This window comes from Mchenga conophoros, linkage group LG9 (genome assembly GCF_057382185.1).
Source record: "Mchenga conophoros isolate Kocher_MC1m ecotype Shallow Benthic linkage group LG9, M_conophoros_male_GT1.1, whole genome shotgun sequence".
NCBI classification, from domain to species: domain Eukaryota; kingdom Metazoa; phylum Chordata; class Actinopteri; order Cichliformes; family Cichlidae; genus Mchenga; species Mchenga conophoros.
In genome coordinates, this window is record NC_140534.1 from 22,459,788 (window position 1) to 22,482,623 (window position 22,836).

Genomic DNA, 22,836 nt, shown 5'->3' on the forward strand with positions numbered 1-22,836 from the left:
TTTTACGTTTTACTATAAATTTCTATTAGATTGAGACAGAAAAAAAATGGCGTGGCAAGAAAAGATCTTTTTGGTAAAACCCAAGACACATATTACCGGTAGAAATCTCAACCCTCTAGATCAGTGTTTCCCAACCACTGTGCCACAGCGCATAGGTGTGCCATGAGAAATGATCAGGTGTGATTAGTACTCTAAGCAATCAGCCTGAGTAACGGGCAGAACAATTACATTCTCTTCCACTAGAGGGCAGTACAACTACCTGCTCTAATTAAATAGGTTGCCAACTGTGAGACGATCCAGCGCATGATAGCAATAGATACATATTTGAAAAGAGAAAGTTGTCAATCTGACCTGGGTCCTGGAGATGAAGGCCCTAGCATGAGTAGTGGTTACAAGAAAGCATAAAAGCTATACTGGGGTCAAATCGAACCAATTCTGCTATACCTGGTGCACGGGGGAAAATGATCAATTTGCTTTTGGTGATTTTTTTGTTTGGTGATGTGCCGTGTGATCTTTCTAATGTAAAATATGTGCCGTGGCTCCTAAAGGTTGGGAAACACTGCTCTAGCATACTAGTAGGAATAATCGCATGACTAATGTGCACACGTCACCTCTCAGTGAGGTGCAATTCGGCACCTTGAAAATCTAGAGCACGGTACACCTGATGATTTCTCACGACACACGTATGTGCCACTGCACAGTGATTAGGAAACACTGTGCTGGAGTTGGTAGTAACAGTTAGCAGAAATAGTCTATCCGGTCACTTCGTAGCGGAGGAAAGTCATGCTTTAAGTTTAACAGCTAACAATAGCTTTCCTGTGTGCTTCATCCAGACTAATTAGCTATTTCTTTTCACACTAACTCACCATGCTAAAATCTTCTAAATGGTAAAATTTGACCAGCCAAAAATCATCAACATCACTGTTACCAATGTATGTTTCATGCTAACGTTAGCATTTAGCTCAAAGCATTATCCAGCGTACCCTCATAGAGCTGCTAGCATGGCTGTAGATTCTTGAGGCCTACCATTTCTCACGGGAAATATTTAAACAACAAGCTTTTACACAGAGATGGGCTCATATTGTATTTATAAATATTTTCAAATGAACGGAGACATAATAAAATTATCTTTAAGAGACTACAGGGTAGCCAAAAATGTATCCTATAAATTATAGTTTACATTCATTGTTTTATCCCTCGGGTTAAATTCCAGACACTGCCAGTAAGTGTTATGGAGATGGACAGTCCACAGTGAACATGCTGATATTATGCATGGTCCTACAGATTGTGCCAGAGGGAGTAATCCTGTGGCAAACCACAATGAATCTTGAAGACCATAGAGACAATCCAGAGCTTAACTTTTCTGCACTCCGGTGATGAAGCTAACCTCTGTGACTGCATTTTGTTTTACAACTTTATTAGCCAATTTCTTTGAGTAATAGCTGGCAGCCGGCACAGTTTGGAAGGAAGATCTCGGAGTATATGCAGGACTTTAACTGTCTTCATTATAAAGTCTATTTGTTTAAAACGTTAGTCTGCTGAGGTTGTGCCGCAGATCTGTTCAGCACAGATGGTTTTCCCTGCTTCTTTCGCTCCAATATGAAATCAAATTATTCAGCCGAGAATTCCAGCGTCTCCTTTTGACTCCAGATTCCTCAGTTGACCGCTGAATTAGGAATTCACTTCGTAAAACAAAGTCAGAGAACCTTTCCCCGATGCTGTTTACAAGAACGCCTCGCTTCTTAGCCGGGACGTTCAGTGGCTAAAATGAATAGCTTGCCTCAGAGTGGATAGCTCAATCCATCACCACCCAGCTGAAGGTAAAGGAGCAGAATTCACAATGTGGGCCTCTATTCTGTATCCTTGCCAGCTATTGCTCACCCTGGGCAGTTTTTCTTTCTCTCTCTCTTTCTTTTACTGCAATTCTGCTTTGTTTCTCAGTCAGTCTGCTGCTGCCTTGTGTGACTCCATCAGTATGCAGCTTGCATGCATCACCTGCTTGTGCTGAGGTGGAGGGAGGGGAGCTTTCTAATTTTTTCACTGCAGGGATACTTTTAATGGTAAAAATGCAAGAAGAATTACTTGCTGTTTTTAGCCTTAAAAACAACCGTAGTCCTTCCAGTAATGTGTGTGTAGTGATAAGAAAATAACTGTTTTCAGAGGGGTTATTGTCACGATCCTCCTCATTTACAGTGACAAATTGTACACTTTAAGTCAGCTTTATATGTTATGTCTGCTTCGTTGGATGTCCCAAATCTACAATCTGGTTCATTCTTAAAAAGGGTCAACTAAAGTGCATGGTGAATTATTTCTACTTCATAACATCTAAGCAAGTATCCCCTTCATGAATGGAAATACAGAGGGTTTATGACAAGGTTATAGTCAAGAACAGGAAGGACAGATTAGACTTTGGCAGAAAACATTTAAAAGAGTCTGCACAGTTTTGGAAAAAACTTATTTTGACAGATGAAACCAAGATTAGCTTGAACCAGAATGATAGGAAGAGAAAAGGATGAAGGAGAGAAACAGCTCAAAGGATGAATTATGGCATGAGCATGTATGGCTGCCAGTGGAACTGGGCCACTAGTGTTTATTGATGATGTGCCTGCTGATAGAAGTAGCAGGATGAATTGTGAAGTGTACAGGGCTATGCTCTCTGCTCAGACTCAGCCAAATGCTGCAAAGCTGACCAGACAGAGCTTTACAATGCAAATGGATAATGACCCATAGCATACCACAAAAGCAACCCAAGAGTTTCCAAAGCAAAGAAATGGGGCATTTTTCAATGTCCAAGTCAGTCACCTGATCTCAATCTGATAAAACATGCTTTTCAGTCATTAAATATAAAAATATACAAAAAAGGAACCACAAACTTCTGTTGTACAGTGGCAGAAATATAAAACTTGTGCCTTTGTCCAACTAAACGCAGAAAGACTGTTAGTCTTATTATGTCCTACCAATCTTTACTGTGTCAAATGTAAAATGTCTTAAAGTTGGATAATAATTGTGGTTCCACAGTAACAAAGATATTGTAGTGAGCAGCAGTTGTAGATGGAGCAATAGGTCCATTTCTGGAAAAAACACCAACATCTGTGAACCGAGCTAAAGCAGATCAAAGCACCTGTACACAGAATTCAACATAAGTAAGGTTCAGATGTAAACATATTTCCTTTAAAATGCTCAGATTCATTTTCAGGATAACAAAATTATAGCTCATAACCATTTATCAGAGTGAAAAACACACATCTGATGGATAATTTTTGGTATCAAATGTCTTTAAATATGCCAACATCGAGTAAATCTCATGATGTGTGTTGACTTACCGCAGCTTGTCTGTGTGTGTTGGACAGAATGCCGTGGATCTTCACTTTGTCCTTGTCCATCTGGTCGATATTTACCCACAAGCCCTTGCTCATCGGATCTGAAGGGCCGTACGTTTTTGATGTGTAGTAGTTGTGATCTGTATCCTCCTGAAGAATGAAAGAGAAAATAAGATAATACATCGGGTGAGTCTGAGTCGATCTGTGAAGTTTGTACAGTATAATAAGGGCGCAAAGTGTAGAGAATATAAACACATTTAAAAATAGAGATTGTGCAGCTCATTGCAGTCTAATACACAGTTACCACTAAATAAAAATAAAACACATGCATATGGAAATTCACTGACATCCAGTATTTTTAATTTTGCAGCTAACCAAATTACCCACTAAATTAGATTATAACAGTCCCCGTCCTTTCCTTCAACCTCTTTCCTTTAAAGCGCTCAGCACATGTACTGCTTTTAATGTTTCCTAATAAAATTAAACAACAAAAAAATGCAATCAGCTCCTTTTTCTCTTAAAAAGCCTGCAAAGTCAGGGCTGCCTTTAATAACAGAGCCATCCATGAACTTTTACAAGGCCATACGAGACGGGCTTGTCTGCTTTTACTGTTTCCTGTGCAGAATTAAGAAGAATGTTCGTGTTGTCTGTTTCCCGCAGGGTCTAATGAGGTACCTTGCAGCTGTGTCTTTTTATTTGAAACACTGTTAAAGTTTATGTTTTGCTGGATGTACATTACTTGCGACTGTGATCTGACTAATAGGAGCTCACAGAGCTCTGCAGATGCTTTGATATATGGGCGGTAATATTCAGAGCTTGTCAAAAGGCCATGAGACAAACATTAATTAAAGCACAATCCTTCCCTGTTCAGTTCGTTTTGCTTCAAGGATTCATATTTCCCCTCAGAGAGTTATAATCTAATACCGCTATTCAATATTCAGCCTGCTATATAAGACAAGGGGAGATAATGTTTCAGGCTTGGCAAAGCCTCTGTGGGACTGATAAATATCTGAATCCCAAATGGAGTTCAGTCATGTAGGTGGTGCTACTTCTGATTAATGTGTACATTTAAACAAACACTGCCACAAGCCTTTCATCACAGATTAACGTGCAGACAGACCATGTCAGGGAAAAAGGCCCCTTCAGGCAGCCTTATTCAGCACATTACTCCCAGAATAGAAAACAAGTCTACTTGTAAAACACACAAATGCAGGGCTGTAAAGTTTCCTGCTAATCAGCACAGGATGATTTCTTGTCTCACGCAGAGAGAGCGAGGGAGATGTAGGCTCCTCAGAGGTGAGAGGGGCCAGCTGGAGAGTTCTTCAAGTAAAGGGGACGGTGGGCAGGGCGCCATCGTCCAGCTGGGTGTAGGTGGATGTGAAGCTGTGGGGGCTTCTCAAGAGAATAACAAACACAGTACAAGGAGCATAAAAAAAATGCTCACACAAATAGTTTTGGTGGGAGGTTGAAAGAGGAAGGTCCCGTTTCTTTAAAACATCCACAAAAATGTCCAACAAGTAAAGTGTAGTACTCAAAATCAGTGTGGGAAAATACAAACATGGTGAGAAATCTGCTCCCACTCTGGTCTCGGTTTTGGGTGGCTTTTATGGGAAACTCGAACAGGTAGGCGCCAAGACAAAGAACAAATAACTCTACTTAATTAGATTTCAGTCCAAAAGTTGGTCAAGAAACCGAGATTCAGTTAGGATTCTTTGAGTTTAGCCTTCATCTGTCTTCAAAAGAGTAGACAGTGCTTATGGTTAAAGTTACACTGTATAAAAGAAGATTGCAGCATTCCTTTTCTCCCAGTTCAAGTGTATAAACATAACTAGGGTGGCTGCTACAGGACAAACATCTTTTCGTCAACGAAGAGAGATCAAAAACATTAAGTTTAGACTGTACCCAATAAATGCTGTGGCTGGCCAGCGTGTTTCTACTAATGTCTGAACCAGATCTAGATCTGCCCCAAAGTTTTTCACTATCTGTGGATGGCTGTCAGTTCAGCTATCAATGCTTATTTATTCTGGAAGAAGCGGTAAAACTTTGTGAAATGAGTCTGATACAGGTCAGTGAGCCAGAGAAGCTCACTTTTGACCGATACCAGCGATACTGAAGTGGATTGTTTAGGATATCCAGAACTGTTGGTAGTTTCTGCTGCTGTTAGCTACTGTTAGCCTCATTTAGCTGCTGTTAGCAGGTGTTAGTGAAACAGTCTTTGAAATGAACATCTGATGGACTCCCCATGAGAAAATGTAATCAAACTGTTTATCAGAGGGAAAGGAAAGATTTTTAGCATACTAGAACCTAACATTAGCTGGCATGATGTTAGCTTAAAACCAGCTAATGTTGTTGTTTAGCTGGCTCTTGTCAGCTGTGTGGAGGGTTGCAGGACAATAAGTAATTGTGACAATATTGGGAATAATTGAGCATGTATATACATATTCTCGTTTGTTTAAGTGCCTGACTTGAATTCAGCAAATGAGGCTTGAGGTGAAAAGGAAGAGGATGACATCTGTACTGTATATTCTATGTATTTATTATCTCACTCTTATTGCCTCTTTATGCCCTGTCCTAATGTTCAATGTCATGCTGCTCTGTTGTATCTTAATTGCCCCTTGGGGATAAATAAAGTCTTTCTGATTCTGATCTTATTAAGATGCCTGTGGCATTGTCTTTTTCCTTTGCGTTTTTGCTTTTTTGGTTAAGGGGACCACTTCCTGCTATACCATTAAAGTTTAAAGGAATCTAAAATCAGAAGTAGCAAAATCTCTTCTTACTGCCAGTTTTCCTTTAAGAAACCTTTAAGAAACTTGTGTGTGATAGTAGCTCCTTTGTTGTGGAAAGTTTGCATTGAGTCGGTGGGAGAAGTAGCTTCAGCCGCGGTGAAGCACATGCTGACAGCCAGGATTAAGTGACTGTAATCAACCATATAGTGTCTGGATATGTCTCAGCATAACAACTATCCAACCGTTCTTTATCGTCTTCCTCTTCCTGTCCTCGTCATGCAGAATTCATCTCCAGAGTAAAGGTTGTCAGTGAGCCAAGTCAAAGTAAAGATAGCACCAAAAGTTAAATTCAAACTCTGAGCAAGAATTAGCATCTCATTCAACATTCTGACATGACAAGCTACTCCATTTGAAGCCTGTAAGTGATATAGAAACGAGGCTTCGTTTCATGGTCTCATTTGTGTATGCATATGCACTTACATGTTTAAAAATAGGGCTAAAATGCGGCTTTTTCTTGACTCGACTTGAACAGAAATGTGTGTATTGTCGAGCCATTAGATGATGAGGGCTGGCACTGCGATTGGCAGACCTGCTGGGATTGATGCTGAGCGTGACTTCATCGCCCACCGGATCTCACGCTATGCTTGATTTAAAAGGAAAAAAACGCTTTAAATCCATCCTAAACACTTTGCCCTTTGGTCTACCCCACTATACAAACATTCATACAAATGTTACACTATCATTCACATATATAACAAAATAAAAAACATCATCATGAAAGCTGCCTGTGTGGCATTAAGTCATGGTGACATTTTGACAAGTCTAAACCTAGAGAAATCCCTTTAAGGTAAAGTAACTGCAGAGTCACTTTCATATGCACGATTGCATTTTGAAACGCACAGCAGGACATAAAGACAGCTGACGTCTTTCATAAATCAAAACCCACAGAGGTTGTTAGACGTTCCACTCACCAGAAAGAAAAACAGTTGAAAAATCACTGGTGACAGTATAAATCCAAAAATGTGGAGCAGAATATTTTTAATATATTATTAGAAGCTACATGGAAGAGATACCCATCTCTGTTTTCAGCTTAAACTGCGGCGTCCCTGAGCTGACCTCTGTAGTTCAGCTTATTGCACAGTTGAACTCATGAACACCTAGTGCATCATATTTGAGATTTCTTTTTTTAATAGTAATAGTATGAGGAATACCTCGTCTCCTTGATATCATAGAGAGACAAATACACATAGAAACTGGGTGATAGAGCAGTCTGATCTATAAGCTTTTGGCTCTCAGGGGTCTGATTAAACTTTTCCCATGTTTAACATGATCATTCACTATAGGTACCTGGTAAAGTGTTCATCAATAGAATTACCCAATCAGCCAATCACATAACAGCAGCTCACTGCATTTATGCATGTAGACATGGTTAAGATGACCTGCTTAAGTTCAAACCGAGCATCAGAATGGGGGAAAAAAGAGGTTTACAGTAACTTTGAACATGGGGCGATCGTGGCTCAAGAGTTGGGAGTTCGCCTTGCTGGTTCGAGCCCTGGCTTGCACAGTCTCGGTCGTTGTGTGCTTGGGCAAGACACTTCACCCATTGCCTACTGGTGGTGGTCAGAGGGCCCGGTGGCGCCAGTGTCCGGCAGCCTCGCCTCTATCAGTGCGCCCCAGGGTGGCTGTGGCTACTATGTAGCTTGCCATCACCAGTGTGTGAATGTGTGTGTGAATGGGTGAATGAGTGGATGATTGGATGTGTAAAGCACTTTGGGGTCCTTAGGGACTAGTAAAGCGCTATACAAATACAGGCCATTTATGGAATGGTTGTTGGTGTCAGGTGGGCTCATCTGAGTATTTTCCAAACTGTTGATTTGCTGGGATTTTCCCACAAAACCATTTAAGAGGATAATTACCAGCTTGCAAAGGAAAGCAGAAGAGAATATCTGAATGTAACAAACCTTGAAGCAGATGGGCTACAGCAGCAGAAGACCACACCGGGTGCCACTCATGTTAGCTAAGAACCGGCGGGTGGTGGCATGGTAGGCGAGTTCTTGGCACTCTGTCAGCCTCTTAGCACCACAGCTAGGTCCCTTAGCTATGGAAACACCACAGCCTACCTGAGTATTGTTGCTAACCATGTTCATTCTTTTAAGACCACAGTGTACCCATCCTCTGATGACTACTTTGAAGATAATGTTCAAATGATCTTAACTGGTTTCTTGAACCTGAAAATAAGTTCAGTGTACTCAAACGGTCTCCACAGTCACCAGATGTCAATCCCATAGAGAACCTTTGGGATGTGGTGGAATAGAAGGTTCAGTGGTTATGTGTGTATTATTAGTGTAAAGTCAAATGTCAGTTGTATATTCATACACAGTGGGGATAAGTTCAAACTGACACCCACAGAGTTACAGATGTGGATCAGCTGCCCTGAAAAGCTCAAGCAGGAGAAGGTGAATGTGAAAGCTGAAAAAATGTCTCTTAGATCCAGTATTTCATCTCTTCTTCATAAAGTGATAGACTACAAATAGATGGAGATGGAGAAATACTGTAATTGCTGTTGATAATGGATCACTTTGTGGATCTCGTGTACAAAAACAAACTGCTGTAAAGATTCAGAGTACAAAACCCATCCTCGATTCACTCCCATCTCTGTCTGAGGCATTTACTCAGGCTGCCCATTACATCAATATTGCATTATACCGAGACCTGAATATCTGGGCCAACATAGTTTCAATACTGAATGACTCTATAATATAAAGTAGAACCAAATAAAGTAATTTAGCACGTTGAGATTATTCTGGGTCCATTACTGAAATAAAATACGTTTTTTAAATTGTTATTCAAAAGTAGATAGCTGCGGCTGTGATTCGATGGGGTTTTTCAGAGGATAAGAGGAGAGTACACTAAAAACTGTAATCCCCTCAACTGTGATCATGTCTCTGCTGCAGCAGGACTCGAGCTTTGAATAAATGATTCAATATGTTGGGATTAAGATGCACATCTGCCAGCTTTCTTTTTCCCAAGACAACACTATCGTGCACAGTTACATCACGCTGAAGCGTGTTTGAAAAAGCATTTAAAGGACGCCATCGCTCATGTGTGCGGCTCTTCTTCAGTAGATAATGGTTGCCATCCATTACTTTTTGCCACACTTCTTCTAGTTTCAGCAGCTTGCTGGTGTTGGTAGGGAAACATCATCATGGCTGTGCCAGAGTATTTCAGACCTGCTGTAACAGCAGAATGGAAACTGAACTAAAGGTTTATGATGAATGCAAAATGTTGGACCGGGCCATTTCCCAGAATGCTCAGGCATGACCCAAAATAAACCAAAGGATAGCAAAACTGGATCCAATAATAATCAAGAGAATAGCAGCGTCATTATCATTAATTTCTATAATTTTTGTATTCATTTTGTAATAATATTTTTATTTTCTATTTCTATTCCATTTTGAAAACAGATTTCTACACAGTGACATGCAGAATTTATAATCAATGGACTAGATCTTGTACTGCTACCAGCCAATTTCTGGGTTCTATTAGTTATCCAAATAATATTCCTTAATCATGACACACCTGCACACAAACAGCTCATTTGGAAAAGGAAAGGATTTGGCTGATATCAGATTTTGTCTGAGAATGATTCACCTTCAGTTTATCTGAATCTATGGTCAGAATGTAAAGAATCACCACTGCAAGAAGCAGGAAGTTGTTAACCATCATCCCTACAGACAGGCCACAGCCAACGGGTTCGCAGACTGATCTACAACTAACGATCAAATAATCGATCAATTACACATTTGACAGGCTGGAAAGAACAAATGCGCATTATAATTACTGAGCATAACGTTAGTTCAGATCAAGTTCATCCACAATACAGATCAGCAGATGGGTCAGTTGACATTCCTCTACTCATCCTACTGGCAGATCTCACATACCTGCACTAGTAGTTTGACCACAGCTCCTTCATATGTGGAAATCCGAAGGTAGGAAAAGCAGCTAGTGGACAATCAAAGCCATCCCTTTAAATTCACGTGGTTACCTGATATCTCAGAGGACAGTGGCAGTATTTAATCCAATGATTATCATTGGACTGGGCCCAAACTATAGCCTTAACTCAGGCTGCACAGAACCACATTGACTGATAAAGACTAAATGCAACTCAGGACAAGTGATCATGTTTCAGAGAGCAGTGAAACAAATGGAGAATACATTCAGTGAGCAGACTGAAGTGAATCCAGGCATCTAATGTATAATTCAATGTGTACTCTCATCTGTGGGTTTACAGTAGAATTTAATTTGCAAACTGTCTGATGGGGCTGCTCTTTAAAGCGATTTCCATGGACTCAGAAATACACAGAGTGGACTACACACACTACCGGCTCTCTTTGTTCATCTGAAGAAGTGACTACAAACCAACGAGCTGCCTGACCCACTGAGAAACGTCTACACCCGTACTGCTGCAAGGTAGAAACTCAAAACTGAATTTAAACAAGCGTGGGTTCATCGGAAGAGCATCCGTGAGCTGCAGCAGCTGCCTGAGATGGTATGGCATTACACAGTCTAAACGGTGAGCAGTGTAAAGGCGGTAAACATCTCTTTCCAAACACGTTATCCCCCGGGAATCTTTTAACCGACTCGACAAACCGAAACACAAAACAAACAAATTAGGGCAGGTTCTGAAACTGCAGCTCAGGCGAGCAAAGTAATGAAAATTAGCAAACCGAATGACTCCCTTAAGAAACACAAATAAATAGTGAATGTAGTGAAGCATGTAACCCCCCCAAGTGCCTCCTGAGCACTTGGGGGGTCTCAGACATCCAATAACATGTCTCTGCCATAAACCACACCTCTATTACTACACATCAAAGGAAGCTACACAAACACACAAATAGAAGTGGGATGGATAAACCCCCGAAAAACGGATATATTTTTGCTGGCAATCTGACATGCTTGACTCTGGTTAAATATCAGCTCAGTGTAGATCTGAACATCCAGATGTGAACATAAGTGTATATTTTCATCTCAGAGAGACCACAAGGAGTTTTATGTCTCTCTTGTGTTGTCGCAACATGATAAGGGATTTGAAAAAGGAGCAGTCTGCACAATTTATCATCTGAGCGGCTGCTGCATGCCCTCTGCCGCTGACGGTTTTATTCCTCATTCCTCATAAAGATAAGATTTGAAATGTTGCCTCTGACAGCAGGAAACCCCGAGTAAAATAAAGCAAAGTAGAGCTTTTTCAAATGTATGTCGTCTTATGTTTACTTGTTGTAATTTTGTCTCCTTGATTGTCTATTCTGTGAATCTGTTCCTTTTCAGTAAACACGTCATCCATCCATTGTGCTGCTGTCTAATCCTCACTTATGCTCCCTGAGGAGGTTACTTTCATTTCTCTCACTGAAGGGTGTTTTCAATCTCACTTCAAACTCTAAGGACAGAGGGTGTTTAATGCTGTGCAGAGTGTAAAGCCCCAATGACGCAGATTTGTAATATTATGTTGTAGAAATAAAAATGGCTTCACTTTAGGTCAGGGCTACATATTCCTTCTGCTTGGTATGCGAACAGGACCTCGAGGTGATTTCTAGGACTGAGTTTTTGTTGGAGTGGAAGTAGAGGTGGTGAAAAGGTGCAATGCTTTTTATCTCCTGTCTCGGTGAACAATGACTGCAAACGCTGTGTTGCAGGGTAATGAAGCAGGAATGCGGCGTTATGTATTTAAAAAAGGAAATGGGCTGCGCTCTTCTTCTGCATGTTTCTGTCACAAATCAATGTCTGCCCTTTCTCAACGTTAACAGAGTGCTAGCATCTCATTTAAAGGAAGTCTGCACTTGAAGAACAGTGTTTACCAAACTTCTGTATTTCTTTTTTTAAGATATGCTCTTGCTGACAAAGTGTGACCAGCTTCATGCTGCTGTGGAAGTGTTTCTAAAGTTAATGTGTTAATATTATTCACGGGCTTGTGCATATTTCACTGGATTCTTCTCTTAACTTTGACTCGCTGTACTTCGCTCGCGCATCGAAAAACAAGTGTTGAGCATCATGTAACTGACAAAATTTTTTTTTTGTTTACACGGGGTGGGTGGGGGTGTTTATCAGACCGCTGATGTGTGAAGCTATTTTGAAGACACTGTATAACAGTTATTTTTCCCTAATCACTGTTCATAATTGGGAGAAATCATGCCCACCTGCCACCGAGCATAAACGGAGAGGAGGTGGAGAGAGTCTGTAGTTTCAGAACACACACACATTGTCTCAAAAAAAAAAAAAAAAACACTACAAAGATTGTATTTCCTGAGATCCCTGAGGAAAATGAATCTCTCTCAAAAACCTTCTGTTGTCTTTCTACCAATACACCGTTGAAAGTGTCCTCACCCAGGGCGCTCTGACACATATGGAAACAGTTCTGCAGAGACTCATAAAAGCTGCACTAAAGATGGCCACACACAGCTGCCTGCTCTTAGACACATATGCAGCTTTCAGAAAGTATTGTAAACGACCTATCTCACATCAGCTGTTTGAATGTCTGCTCTCAGGTAAATGTCATAAATCCATCAAAGCACGCGCCACAGGACTTTTTTTTTTTATCATCATCACACTGAACTCTGCTTTAAAATCAAACACTCAATAAATCAATTAGACATCAAATCTATTAACACCATTCACAATATCATTTACTTTTTATACACAGTTTTCTTATAGAAATACAATATTTTTATAGAATTGCTGCAGCCACTTTTACTCTCTTAAGCACCCATACACATCTGGAACTAAGCTAAAATAGCCAATGACAGCTAAGAAGCCAGCGAAATCATTCAGCATCGAGCTGGCCTTGAATCATGTTGTGGGTTATGTACATGGATTTTTTTGATAGGCGATCTGGCAACTTGGGTAACATAAGATGACACACAAAATGTGCTAATCCGTGCATTATAATTGGTCGAAAGAAAATCTGAGGGTCACGTAAATTTTGTGAATTTCCCAGGAGAAGTAGCAAAACGGGAGGGTGCCCGGAGATGTCTTAAAATGCGGGAGAAACCTGGAAAAGGAATGTTTGCGGGTGTTTTTTTTTGCTTTATATGACTTTCCATTGAAAATTAACTGTAACTAGTCACCCCTTTACTGGCAGCATGAACATGCCATTAGCCTCTGTGGTTAACTGGGGTTCTCATGTAGCCAGTGGACACCCAAGGAACAGATTGAAAATCTTTGAATGTGCGATCGTGGCTCAAGAGTTGGGAGTTCGCCTTGTAATCGGAAGGTTGCCGGTTCGAGCCCCGGCTCGGACAGTCTCGGTCGTTGTGTCCTTGGGCAAGACACTTCACCCGTTGCCTACTGGTGGTGGTCAGAGGGCCCGGTGGCGCCAGTGTCCGGCTGCCTCGCCTCTGTCAGTGCGCCCCAGGGCGGCTGTGGCTACAATGTAGCTTGCCATCACCAGTGTGTGAATGTGTGTGTGAATGGGTGGATGACTGGATATGTAAAGCGCTTTGGGGTCCTTAGGGACTAGTAAAGCGCTATATAAATACAGGCCATTTACCATAGATAAAATTTAGAAAAAGAATAGCAAATTAATAAAAAGCTTAATGCTGATAGTTTTGAGATTGCATTTCAGCCATTATGTTACCCTTTTGATATCCAAAAAGACTTAAAATCCCCCCAAAAACATGTTAATATTAGTCAGACTACAAACAGAAAGCTTCCACACTGAGACGGTTGTTTCTTCCTTCCAGATTTATGTAGATATCAGTTTATAGAGATCATCAGACTACTGATGGATTGCTGCACCTACATGCTCAGGTCTGTCGTCTGCTAGCTGATTTTGTTTTCATGGGCTCCAGGGATACGAGAGTCCGATCAGCCACAAGCGTAGATTTTTGTAGAGATGGTAGAGAGGCTTCCCTCTCAATATTTAGAACAAGTGCATCTTCACCCGAAGGTAAAAGCACAAAAGCATCCATGTTTTAATTAGTTACTCAGAGAAGAAATAAAGCCTCACACTTGGACAGGTCGTCTTCCCTTCTCAATTTATCTTTTTCACTTTGAAAATATTAACTTTAATTATGAGAAGGAATTAAACACTGAGCCTTTGTAGCAAGTGAGAGCCTGACCGCCTTATATTTCACAAGTGCATTTTTCCTGTGTGACTGTTACTGTAGTTATGTACCGGTTCTCAGATTGCGTCAAAGAATACTCAGCATTGTCCGTGTTACATGGACACCATGGAAAATGGTGGATATTCACTAAAGGGTCTATAATTTTAACACTTTCACCACAGGGGGCAGTGTTTTACTAGTGTATGTGTACTTAACTGTGTGCTGCTGTTCTTTAAACCTTCTTGGTGCTTTTTGTCGAGATGTGAACCTTGGTTTTTGTTGCCTCCTGCTTAAAAAAAATCTGTTTGTTGTGTATTTCATTTAGTTGCACTTCCATCCTTTGCTCTGTTTCTCACCTATTTTGTGCCACACGTGTCGTCTTGGGTATAAATGCCTCCAGCCTTGCTATCCCCACTGCCACCTTGTCTTTGTTCAACTCTGATGTAAAGTTTTCACGGCATAAACTTGTCTTTTCTTCCTGTTTCCTGTTTTATTCTGTTGTATTAATGTTGGATTTTCTTGTGTATTGACTTGTTTTACCTTTTACCTGCCCTCGCCTATGCTGTTTACCTTTCCTACACTGATTAAAGGCAGAGCTCTTCCTCCATGACAAAAACATTTTTAGTCCTGAACCGATTTCCTTCGTCTTGCGCTGCTGAAAATGTTTTCCTTTACCTGGTTAAATAACGGTTACATGAACTCTGTGTATGACCTTGTGGTAGAAAGCAGTATTACATGAAAACACAGCCACTGCCTTAGTTCAAATTTATTTGATATCTCTTCAGCACAATACAAAGATGTAAATACATAGCAGCTGTTCCCTCACGATCTATTGATACTGTTAATTTTGGAGGATTTTAGATGATCCCTTACAACAGGAAATTAAAGAAGTATTGTGCATTAAAAAATAATGGCATTAGTTACCATTAGGTTGTGATTTATGGGATAAAAATTCAGAGATATTTTTATAGTTTCCTTCATGTTCTTCAAAACAGAAAAAAATAAAACTATGTTGTACATGAAGTGCCTGCAGCCACAATTGCATAACATGTTGAAAGGTAGCCATTAGATAACAAACATGAAAAATACAACAGAACCACCACAAGCTGCGAGCATGTCGGGGTGTGCAGAGACCTCAGTGTGCTCAGCTGCTGATGAGACTTGGCTTATATTCAGACACCCTGACTCGTTCCTACAGTTTGATTCTGCCTTTCTTATTCCATCGTACAGTGACCTGAGGACACCTACAGCAGAGAAGCTGTTTAATCTGGGTTAATGATCCGGAGAGCTGCTGCAGTGAGTAACAGTCGTTCAGGCGTCAGACAGTCTGCTGTCTAAGCCGCTGTGGTTAAAACCTTCATGTAGAGGTGACAGGAAAGCTGCTATTGGCTAACTTGTGTGTTAAACAAGCACAGAATGACCTCAAAAGGAAGGAGAAAGAAAAAGATCAACAGATTTTTTCACCTGCACTGATGCGGATGAGTTCAACTGGGAAGCATTCAGTCCATCCTTGGATAAAACACGCATAAAAACGTAAAGTTTGGGGCCTTGTGAGTCTCTGTACGGTTGTATAGTTGTGTTTTTCTTTTTCAAACTGACAAACTGACTTTAAATGGTTACACAAAAATGACTTCTTTTTAGCACAAACTCTACATTTTTAATTATTTGCATTGTACAACAAGCAAAAAAGTGGAATTGGACAACAAGTAGTATTTACTGATTTGGGTTTTCTCTGTACTCTAGCTCTGTCCTCTCTCAAATGCACCAAATAAGAAAAAAAAAATCGTATTCATAAATTCAGAGCTGGTTAAGCATTTAACTTTTTTCTGTTTTAGCATATTTACCAAACACAACACAACGTACTATAAATAGAAGCAATAAAAATAATTGTGCTCAAAAATATTTGAAGCATAATTTCAGCAGAGAAAATAACAAAAGCCTCCTCTTTGCACCCCAAACTGTAAATGCTATAAACTCGGTAAATACTGCCCAGAGAGTGAGCTGCCTAGGTGCTGCATGCCGATCTCAGATTCGTTCTTGTTTAAAGCAGGGATGTCAAACACAAGCAGCCCGGCAAAAACTCCAAACTGGCCCACTGGACAGCTTTGGAAAATGTGAAGGTGGGTATAGAGTTCGGATTAAAAAAAAATTAAGAATAACTAAAATTAACAAAAACTTTGTGCCTTATAATTACATGACAGTGTGGGCAATAAGCTACCAGAACCTTTTCTGTAATTTTTACATTTATTTATTACAATTTAAGCCCAAAGAGTTACAGCAGCAGCGTGTCTTTATCATGTAGAAAAACCGAGACATGTGGCTGAAACTGAACTTCTTCTTATATTTAGATATTTCAGGGATTAAATATGTATTTAATGCTCTTTTTACTGACAGAAAGAGGAGTTCACTGGTCCACTGAAGACCAAAGTGGGCTCTATGTGGCCCACGGTGTAAAATGAGCTCGACAACCCCGCCTTCGAACGACTGCTGCTTGCTCCACCTCTTACTTTAACCTTAAAACCAAACAGGACCTGATAGGGTGTGAAATTCTTTTACATTTCATTGCTCATATGGTCTGAAACCCCAACAGGTTTTCACAAAGATAGCTGGGATTTTTTTTTGTCTTTTAGTTTGGAAGAGCATCAAACTTGCTGTCATTAAACAAACTGATGCAAAGCGTCAGTAATTACCACAAGTCTTTGTTACTCACTTTGACAAAATCACTGCATAACGGCATCTCTTAAGACCCACTATTGCACATCAACGAACAACAATAACACAGCGAGAAATTGATGGCATGACAGGCAGTAATTTCAACAGACTGGAGTGTAATGCAGCTATACGACCTTTTTCAGCGCAAGCTTAGATTCACATTTGTTTTGACAGGTAATTTTGGTTGTAAATCACTATTTGAAAGCAGCTTGAAGACTCGCGCAACAAAATAAATTAGGGTACAAAATAACTCCTGGGATGTGTTTACCATCACTGAGTGGTGATATATACCTTTGCTAAAGTGTCAAAGAGTAGATTTCTCCACCAGGACACAGCTAAAGCTGTTTGAGCGGACGGTCTTTAAACCCATTCAGCTCACTGCCGTGTGGAAGCCTTGAGCTCAGTGTTTACTGTTTCTGCCCTCTGAATATGAAGGCTCTGCTGGTGGCAGGTGAGGGAGTGCGTGTGCTGAGTAATGGCAGGGAGGACTGACGGGGTGTTTGTGCTGTCGACTGTTTTTTTCCATTCTGCAACAACAAATGAGGCTCAGAGAGACAAAAAACAACGAGACGGGACATGTCTGAGTGGCGGCGAGCACTTATGTAAGCATAAATGTGCGTGGCTATGACAAACGGAGCACAGGTGCGTGCTGTAGTCCGAGCGTGTTTACAGTTGTGTGAAATTTAAAGTGGTGTGTGTGTGCTTACACACGAATTTGAGCGTGAATGATTACAGCTGACGATCAAAGCTTCTCAGCCCTTGTCACTGAGAGAGACAGGGCTGTGAACCTGAGATGATTAGAGGCCACGGGAAAACTTAACGAGCTGTCTACAACCCAGCTGAACGCCCCCATGCTGCGTGCCATCCAAGGCGCCACAACAAGGTATGCGGGCGATGCCTCTCATTTACATAGATACAAACACAGATTGAGAGCAGCTATTAATCTCCAGCAGGTCCTCCAGACCATTCACATTGTAGGGGGCTGGGTTAATTTCCTGTTCTGGTCTTTTTGAGGTCAAATTTAAAAGGATCCAGTCCCACATAGAAGGTAAATGAACACCTGAGGGCTGGGCTTAATTTGATATAAAATATTAATCCTTAAAGGCCCCTCCTCGTCTTCTTTTTTCATTACTAAACATCCACTCTTGTAAGGAGATTTATAATTGCTCCAGGGAAGCGACCTAAGAGTAGTTTTGGGTCTGGCTCAACAGAGGACTTTATTGATTCATTCATTTCATACTAGTAGGAGGATTTACTGCGTGACGTCGGTCAAACACAAGAAATGAATTAAGGCTGGTGAGTGAAAATGCAGAAACTGTGAACTGCAGGAGAACTTTTAACATCTTTCATTAACATATTATTTAATATAAACTTACAGGCGACTTTGATGTTTGGGCAAATGTTTTGACAATGGTGGGAAGGAAACCTCCAGCAGAACTAGGTTTAGGGAGGGACAGCCATCTGCCGTGACCGGTTGGGGTCAGAGGAAGATTGATAAATGATAAATAATATGTAAAGTTACAGAAAAGCTTTGTGGTAGTTCACTGCTCAGACTGTCTTGTAATTACATGTATAAATTTCGAGAAAGTTTTCATTAATTGGCAGAAAATCTTCTTGTACTTTGGTGTGTTATGGATGTCAGTGGGGGGGGGGTCTTTAATAATTAGAAAAGCTGTAAAACCCATGAAAACACAGTTAAAAGTTCAAAATCTCCTTCACATTTGCCAGGCTGATTCTGGCCCCAAGTGTTTTGTGTGACACCCCTGATTTAACCATTGCGGTTAAGTTATGTCGTTATGAGAGAAGCACCTGGTTATGAAATCAGATGTAACAGAAAACTGGATGTTTCTTATGTTTCCATCAATCTATTTTCATCTCGTTTTCTATATCAGGGTTGCAGGGGAGCGTATGACAGCTGCCATGGGACACAGGTGGGATACAGCCTGGGCAAGTAACCAATCTATGACGGGGCTAACACAGAAAGACAGGCAGCTGCTCAAGCTTACATTCACACCTCCAACCAATTTAGAATTGACAATTAATCTAACCTGAACCCACTGACTGGATTTGACCCAGGACCTTCTTGTCGTGAGAGGAAATTAATACTGAAACTTTCCAGCACACTTGTTTTTTGCATCTTCCACAACAAAAATACACGCTCACTTCCCCCATTTAATTTCCCCCATAATTAAGACTCTTAGATAACCTGCCAAGAATGCCAACATCTGCAGGAAAGCCTTTGTAAGGACGGTAGCAGTAACACTACAAGGTGAGGAAGTGCCTAAATAACAATGACATACCAGTGCATTTACTGGGCATCTCCAAGACTGAAACAATGGCATCTTCAGGCATTTACTGGCCGTTAAACACCAGTGAAGCATGCCAGACGTTGCTTCTAACCTAAAGCAATTGAAAGTATGGTTCACTTACCTGCTGCTTTCTTTTATTGCCTAATCTGTGCATATGCAGTAAAACAAGCTTTACTTTTAAAGCTTGATGCTTGGCTTTTGACTTAATGTCCTAGCCTTCTAAAGGAAAAAAAGAAAAAGAAGCTGTGATAAAAATAAGATCTGGTCCTTGGATCGTTGCTTACCTCTATCTGGGAGCTGTTGTCTGCTTCCTCTGCTGAAACCAGGCCTGGGAAGCCTTCAGGCTCCTCCTGTTCACGCTCCTGGTCCTGCTCCTGACTGGCTCTGTTACTGTCCATGTTACGAGGCTTTGGGGGGAGCCATCTCCTCCACCGGTGACTGTAAAGCTTCACGTCAACAGCTGTATCCTCATCTCTCGCCTGCTCCTGCACGTATGAGTATGGCACCCCTAAGGAGACAGAACAGGAAAGTGTGATTAATAAACAGCTCTCAACAGCTCAATTACTTCTTAAAACAGAATAGCTGCTATGATGCCTTCCAGTCAGGTTTTAGACAGAACCACAGCACTGAAACCGCTCTGACCAAAGTGTTTAATGACATATGTCTGAATACAGACAGTGGAAAAATGTCAGTCTTAGTTTTGCTGGATCTCAGTGCAGCATTTGATACAGTTGACCACAACATATTACTCAAACGACTGGAGAGCTGGGCAGGTCTTTCAGGAACTGTACTAAACTGGTTCAAAACATACTTAGAAAACAGGAAATACTTTGTATCAATAGGTAACTTCACATCTGAGCAGACAAGTATCACATGTGGAGTTCCCCAAGGTTCCATCTTGGGACCCCTTCTGTTTAACATTTACATGCTCCCACTTTCACAGATTATAAAGAACAACGAAATAAACCATCATAGCTATGCAGATGACACACAAATATATATCACAATGTCACCAGGAGACCAAGGCCCTGTACAGGCTCTTGGTAAATGCATTGAGGAAATTAACGACTGGTTATGAAGTAATAGTCTTTGGTGCCAAAGAAAAACGATTACAGGTCACCAGAGACAGTCTATACACCTAAAAACCACAAACCAGGCGAGAAATTTGGGTGTAGTGATGGATGCAGACCTAAACTTAGAAAAACACATTAAGACAATAACAAAATCAGCTTACTATCACCTTAAGAATATATCAAGGATAAAAGATCTGATGTCTCAACAGGACCTGGAAAAACTAGTCCATGCATTCATCTTTAGTAGGCTTGATTACTGTAACAGCATCTTTACAGGTCTACCTAAAAAATCAGTCAGACATCTACAGCTCATTCAGAACTCTGCTGCTCGAGTCCTCACTAAGACCAAAAAAGTGGACCACATCAGTCCAGCTCTGAGGTCCTTACACTGGCTGCCTGTCCGTCAGAGGATAGACTTTAAAGTTCCGATGCTGGTCTATAAAGCTCTGAATGGTTTAGGACCAAAATACATCAGTGACCTCCTGACCCAGTATGAACCTTCCAGATCCCTCAGGTCATCTGGATCCGGTTTTTTTATCAGTTCCCAGAGTCAGAACCAGACACGGAGAAGCTGCATTCAGCTTTCATGCTCCATATATCTGGAACAAACTCCCAGAAAGCCTCAGATCAGCTGAAACACTCAGTTTATTTAAATCCAGGTTGAAGACTCACCTATTCTCAGCTGCATTTGAATAAAGCACCAAATCCACACTTTTAAGCTTAAATTTCAAAACTTACATTTAACTACTGATTTTATCTACTTTTTTTTAAATCAATTTTAAATTGTGCTTTTTATTTTTTAATGTCTCTGTAAAGCACTTTGAATCACCTTGTTGTTGAATTGTGCTATATAAATAAACTTGCCTTGCCTAAACAACACTGGTAGATAGATGTATGATAACCCACCAGAAATAAGCTTTGATTGATATGCTAGAGAACCTAAACCATTAAACCCTCTCACAGTCAACTAAAAGGTAAAATCTGTTGCTGTGTAATAAAAACTGTCAGTTTTCAGGGCTACGATAATCACATACCACCAAAGTACTTTTACTTTCAATAAGCCAACAGTCAAATTACAGACGTGGGGACTGTTCAAGCCATTAATGTAATAAGTAACAGTGTCAGTTGACTTTTCTCATTTCTCCATCTGCCTGAAACACATGCACACGAGGAATGAGTCAGCAGCCTTCACACAGACCAGTGGGCCACAGTCACAGCTAATCATCCCGGTTCCTTCGGTCTGAAACGAGACGCCGGTGACAGGTGAGAAATGGCACCGAGTTACTGTAAACACTGACTTGATTATCTGAGCCAGAGACAGATGGATTGGAGATACAATCTGCTGCGTCACTATAAGAAATCTACTTTCCCTTATTCCATCCTTCTTCTCTCAGAGTGACATAATGAAGCGCTTTGCTGATTTGAATCACTGCCTTAATTCAACAGGAGCTAACTGTGCAGTTTGTATTTTATATAGTTAAACAACTACTTCTCATTTAGATGGAAAAGCCTCAGTGTGGTGTGAACAGATGTCTGCAAAGATGCATTTAAAAAAAAGGTTATAGTTTAAAGGTTCACTGTGGAGTTTTTAACCTCCATTAGAGGTGCAGAGGTGTCTTTATGGACAAGGTCAGCATGGCACTTACTGACAGGGAACAGTAACATGCAAAGATGTGCAAAAATTTGTCACAGCAAGAGAAGAAGAAGAAGACCACCTGACAGTACAGGATGTTGTGTATAAATCTATAAATCGACATAAATAGTTTTGTGTTTTTCACATTCAGACACGGCAATGCGCAGATTCACACTACTCTGCTTTTACACGTATTTCTGCTCACACCAGTTAATCCATGCTCCTTACACTCAGGTTGTTCTCACTGATTGCAAAACTTCTCCTGAATTTCTGCTCTTGAAAGTGAAAGTTTGCAACTCATAGTGTGGATACAGCACGCAAATGCAATGTTAAATCCCAAGTTTGAGTCTTGGCCGGACAAAACATTATTTTCCCCACATTTCTGTCTAAAATGCAGAGACTGCATACCTCCACCTTGGAATTCTATTGAAAACAGAAAATATTGTTTTTTGTAAACCAAATATATCAGAATTCCTGAAGCTGATTTTTTCCAAATATGGTGCAGACAATTAAAATCTTTTTGTCTGACACGTTGCAATTATATTCACTTTACTTCTTTTTGGAGCATCCCTCAACGACAGGTACTCAAACTGTAATTGACTTCATCCACTCTGCACTGTGCTTGAGGACTCTTAACATTTTGTCCCTGCATGGCTTTTAGAGTAAAAAAAACAAACACTGTTATTAAAAATATAAGTGGACTGGTCTTTATATAGCATTTTTCTGCCTGATTCACTCACATTCTGGTACTGTCTTCTATTTTAATAGAATTATATTTTAAACTAACATTGTTCTATAATCATAGAACAACAGGGTTCATTTTCTTGCCCAAGGAGACTTTGGCACACAGACTGTCACAGCAACTGCCTCCTATTTTGCTCTTCTTTCCTTTGTAACTGTGTCCTTTGTAACCCCACCCTGTGTTTGATTTTCCCCATTTTTGTCTCATTTCCAATAAGCCATCAGC

At 40.6% G+C, this 22,836-nt stretch overlaps 1 protein-coding gene across 1 annotated transcript in view; it reads right to left on the bottom strand.

The window, feature by feature from the left end:
• The window catches only part of plxdc2b (plexin domain containing 2b), a 119,241-nt gene that overhangs the window by 51,331 nt on the left and 45,074 nt on the right, over positions 1 to 22,836 (bottom strand). Inside the window, exons 2-3 of the mRNA XM_085286983.1 lie at positions 19,448 to 19,671; positions 3,324 to 3,470 (exon numbers count right to left, since the gene is read on the bottom strand). Of these exons, the coding sequence (XP_085143109.1) occupies positions 3,324 to 3,470; positions 19,448 to 19,671 (371 nt within the window). The remainder of the gene's footprint in view (positions 1 to 3,323; positions 3,471 to 19,447; positions 19,672 to 22,836) is intronic.